This window comes from Apteryx rowi, unplaced genomic scaffold (genome assembly GCF_003343035.1).
Source record: "Apteryx rowi isolate R43461 unplaced genomic scaffold, aptRow1 scaffold_344, whole genome shotgun sequence".
Classification (NCBI taxonomy): domain Eukaryota; kingdom Metazoa; phylum Chordata; class Aves; order Apterygiformes; family Apterygidae; genus Apteryx; species Apteryx rowi.
In genome coordinates this window covers 197,229-202,154 of record NW_020449908.1, presented here as the reverse complement: position 1 = coordinate 202,154, position 4,926 = coordinate 197,229, and the positions used below count along the sequence as shown (strand labels likewise).

The 4,926-nt window shown below is 42.0% G+C and overlaps 1 protein-coding gene across 1 annotated transcript in view; it reads left to right on the top strand.

Annotated features, from left to right (window-relative positions):
• Positions 1–4,819: 4,819 nt before the first annotated feature.
• ASAH1 (N-acylsphingosine amidohydrolase 1) overlaps positions 4,820–4,926 on the top strand; it is an 18,470-nt gene continuing 18,363 nt past the window's right edge. The window contains exon 1 of the mRNA XM_026072601.1: positions 4,820–4,849. Coding sequence (XP_025928386.1) covers positions 4,835–4,849 — 15 coding nt within the window. The 5' untranslated portion in view covers positions 4,820–4,834. The remainder of the gene's footprint in view (positions 4,850–4,926) is intronic.

Sequence of the window (4,926 nt, the reverse complement as noted above, 5' to 3'; positions counted from 1 at the left end):
GTGTTGTAGGCATCATAAGTGATAGTAAAGGCAAAATGGAACTGAGAAGCAAGTTTGTTATGGAGCTAAGAAGCTAGATAGGAAGAAGCAAAAAAAAANAAAAAAAAAAAAAAAAAAAAAAAAAAAAAAAAAAGTCAGAGGAAATAAAATGAAACTGTCCTGAGTAGAAGAGGAAAAACTAGATTTAGCAAGGTACTGCAGCCCTGATGGGAACAAGGATATCATAGTAGAAACAGGATTGCCCTCCATGTTGGGACTAATGATAGGATTTGTGCTGAAAAACTGTGTCCTGAGATAATAGAGAAGTGGAGGTATAGGGAATTCACTGGCATTTGAGTCCCAGGAAATCAAAGGCATGATAAAACGAAGAGCAGTATGCATCTCAAACTGTTGCTGTAAGGAATCCATTGGGGTATTTTTCTATTGGAGGCATTCATGGATATTATTCTTGATGATGCTACCTTTTGGTAGAGGTCTCCTGGGAGCAGTGTTAGCACAAAAAACTTTCTTTTCCCTTAAAGAGAAAAGGGGAACTTGTGCAGTCTGTACTTATGGAAGAAGGAATAAATCTGGTAAATAGTAATACAATACATTTAGGTTGTAGTTATGCCTTCAATGAAACAGAATCAATTAGAATAAAGTTTGAAGAGTGGTATACTCTCACAATGGCTATATACACATATGATTGTACCTATATTTGAGTGTAGGCACCCCCCAGGATATTTAAAGTAGAACATGTACACACATTGCATAGTAGATGTTTGGTAATGCTCTCTTGGTTAATCCATAAGATAAATGCAGCTTTAATGAACAAAGATGCTGGGAATAGTAGTCCACTACTTCTCAAAGTTGTTAGCCAGGCTCTGTCAGGGTCTCACTTTTAGACACAGTGTGAGAGATTAATGCATTTTTAAAAGTCCATACTATTAGAAGAAAATGTGAATGCATCTTTTATAGACACCAAGTGAAACTAAAATGGAAACTACTTTTTTCACTGTGGATCCCTTTATGTCCTCTCTATATAAGAAAGTTGGAGAGAAGTATTCAAAAGTAAGAGGATGGATGGGGTGTTAGGGCACAGCCAAGGGAATGTATTTTCATCTTGAATTCAATCTTGTGCCATCAGAGGTAATCAAAAGTGCTTTTCATAATCATGTCTGAATTTCATGAAGTGAGATAATTATCTTTCTTCCCAAAGCAAGTTGGGAAGAGTATTTTTCACCCCTTCAGGAATCACTTTGCTACAGAGACTTCTTAATGAATGCATTAGTTGTCCATAGGAATAGGTTATATAGGATGTTCTTACAACCTGTTCTTAAAACTAGCCGAGTTCTGAGTCTTACGTTCTCTCTTGCACAATGAAATAAAAAGATGTTTTGAAACCACAGAGAATGCATGATCCAGCTCTCCAGCAACCCAGAGCCTTTAATAAACAGCATAAAACAGATGTTCTAGGTGAAGATAACATTGATGTTCCAGGAAAAGATAACACTTCTAGGAATGCATTCTGATCCCTATTTTTACCAGTGTAAATCCAGAGTCAGGGGTCACACCAGACTTATGCTTTTAGGTGATGAGCTGCCAGATTTTGCTATGGCAGTGTTTGGGATAGATCTAGTAGCAGTTGTGACATGGCCTTTCCAGTAAGGATGTATTTTTTAAGAAGGAGCAGAGGCGAGGCTGTCAGGCTATCAACAGCATGCTGGAGAATGAAAAGCATAGCATGAGCATAGGCACTTGTAAGAAAGTTTACCAGAATCTCTTACATGCAGGAAGTACTTGCATGGTATGGCTTTCTTGTACATCCCTTTTTCCTTGTTACTGTGGAGTATGACAGTGATTGTGATTTATTGTCTTGGGCTAATTCCAGGCACCTGTGTTGGGCATAACAGGCAGGGTTGTTAGGGAAACTGTTCAATCCAGTGTCCTTAACAGGGTTCAACTCTAGGTTTCTGCTTTATCCAAAAGATACAAAATAATTCTTTATAAGATGGTTTTATTAGTATTACAGCTCGAGCTGGGTGCCTCCTCCGAGGGATCCCGAACGGAAAATTCCCTGGGTATTTATACCCCTACGGGTTAAGTTCTTTGTCCGTTCTCCGATTTGTTGCACCAATGATTGCTAAACAAGTAGTAGCTTCTTCACTCTTGGATGGTTTCCCCATTGTCTCCAGGCAGGGTTATGGTACTCACTGATCATTGCTGAAGCTGTTTTGTTATTTCTTATCTCCTTGTTCTGTCCTTGTTCGAACCGTCTCAAACAATTTCAGGAAAAGTTCAGAGATGTGCAGCCTTAGGCTTCAGTAAATTTAGCTACTAGCGCTAAGCAAATGCTATTATATCCAACAAGGTTTGGGTAGCAGGGGGCTGCAGGGTGCTCTATGTGGGAAGAGGCCATGAATTGCCCTGGGCCAGTCACAGCTGGTTCCAGCTGGCTCTGTAATGGATAAAAGCAACCCATAGTGTGCCAAAACTCCAACCAATCAGAGGAGCACATGGAGCCTCTGCTCAACTGTATTTAAGAAAGAGTGGTGGCTGCTAGGGGTGGGAGATGCATGTGGTGGGTATGTGAGGATGTACAAATGAAGATATAAAAGGAAAGACAGGAGGAGATGTGAGAAGAAATGTGAAGAGATCCATTTGGAGAAATGAAATGGAGGAAGTATATGGAAGGAGATGTTGGGGAGCACTGGAACAGGTTGCCCAGAGAGGTTGTGGAGTCTCCTTCTCTGGAGATATTCAAAACCCACCTGGACGTGATCCTGTGCAATGTGCTCTAGGTGACCCTGCTTGAGCAGGGGGGTTGGACTAGATGATCTCCAGAGGTCCCTTCCAACCTCAACCATTCTGTGATTCTGTGATTCTGTAAAAGTGGATAGATGAATAGGAGAAAGAAGGGTGGACAGTAAATACTAATATCAGTGACACCAGTTGTCAGGTGGTACAGTTAATGAGTAGACTGTGCGTCTTAAACTCTTTTCTTCTGCCTTCAGTTAGATTTTTGAAAACTGATCAAAGAAACCTGGACAACAAAATGGAGGACCTAAAGTACTGGTGTGGACCCTGGAGACCAGGCCTTCTGGTAGAAACATAGCAGAACAGCCATAGTAACAGAAACACAGGTACTGAAGGATGTTAACGATTCCTTAAATTTCTGTACTGGTGAGAGTACTAAACCAAAGGTACAAAGAGACTCCAAAAGTTGTGAATGTGTAACATAAACATGGTATAGTTTGTCCTCAGATCATTCCAAAAGAGTTTGTAATTTCCCAAAGTCCTTGTTAATTCTTTGCTGTTAAAAATGTCACTTGTCAGCACACCTATGAGAGAGGACATCTTTCTACTACAGATGGTAAACCATCTAGATTAACTGTCTGCTCCAGAAGTTAGATCTGAGGTTAGTCAGCTTTTCAGAAAAAGGTGCTACAGATGTTTAGAAAATAAAATAGCAGGACCAACTTAATCTGGCTATCTCTCATTGTAGACCATAACAATATATTCAGGTACCTACCTGCAAAATTTTTGTTTTACAGGTATTTGTTCTTGACCAAAAATAATTTGGCTAGGCCTTACAGAAACTGCCTGATTTGCTATTTATGAAAGACATTCCCATGAAAATGTTGAGTCTCTCAGGCTGCAGCATAATTTTCCTCATATCTTAAATTCCTTGAGTGGTTCTGTATCCTCTTCCACGTCTGCTTAATGCTTTTTTTTTTTTTTTTTTAAATCTTGATTTCTGAAGCTCTGTACAGTTCCAGGCTTAAGTTTTGAGCTGGTTCCTTCCCACACACAGCCGCACACGCTGTATTTGCCCACGGCTTTCATGCCTTAAAATGCTCTTCCTTCATCCTTTCCTGACTTAATTTCTGCAACGCCACACACCTTTCCCACCAACCATTTGCCAGGGACTTCCCTTCTTCTCCTTCTTTCCACCCCCATTAGTTTTATGAGTGTTAAGTTAATTACGTAGCCAATTAAATCATCACATTAAAGAATGTATTGCTTGTTTTTCCTGTGCCTAAAAACACATGGCTTATCTAGAAGCTGAGTTGGGCACTAGATAAAGACTACAAGTAAGCTAAAATAGAAGCCTTCTGGAAGGCTTTATATTTTATATTTAACACACTACTACTAAGAACAGTTGATAACATGCTTTTAGATTATACACTCATTCATTGACACTGGTGTTGTACTTTTTTTTTCTTGTATGTTGCTTAGAGTATGCAACTTATTCCAATTGCTGACTTGTACTTTATATTTCAGTAAATACACCATTTCTCTGTGTTAGTGTATAGATAACAGGTAACCTGCCTGGCCTGGTGGAGCTAATGCTCCCTGTTTCTCATTTTATTCGAGCAGCTCTACCTTCCAGTTGCCTGTTTCCTCCACTCCTAGGCAGGCAGGACGGAGGAGAAATCCTGCCTGGCGTCTCATTGCCATAAAACCTGCCCACCTGAAAGGTTCTGCCAAGCGCGGAGTCACCAACCGCCACCCGTCCTCACCAAGTACAAACTGGTGCCACAGGTTTGTCCTGAGCATTGCCTAAGAGACAGGTTTTTTTCGGATTTTCTTGAGAGAGAAGAAAAAAGAGCCCACTAGGCCCGCAGGTGACTTTTCCCCTGCCAGGTGCGCCAGGCGACGGCTCTGCGGGGCCGCTCTGCGGGGCGGCTCTGCGGGGCCGCTCGAGGCCCACAGCCGCACGCGCTGCGGCAGCGTGCTGTGGTTTCTGACGCTTCTTGTTACTTTGAACAAAAACGGATAAAACCCTACCGCTTCGCTACGTGTCTGCTGCTGCTGCAGCAGCAGTACTTTATGTGAGCGTACGGCTGCTTTAATGAGGCATTTTCAGGTAAAACGCTGCCCGTGGGGGTGCGACTCCCTCCCCCCTCCCCCACCGGGCAACGCCGCGGGGGGGGCGGGGGCGCC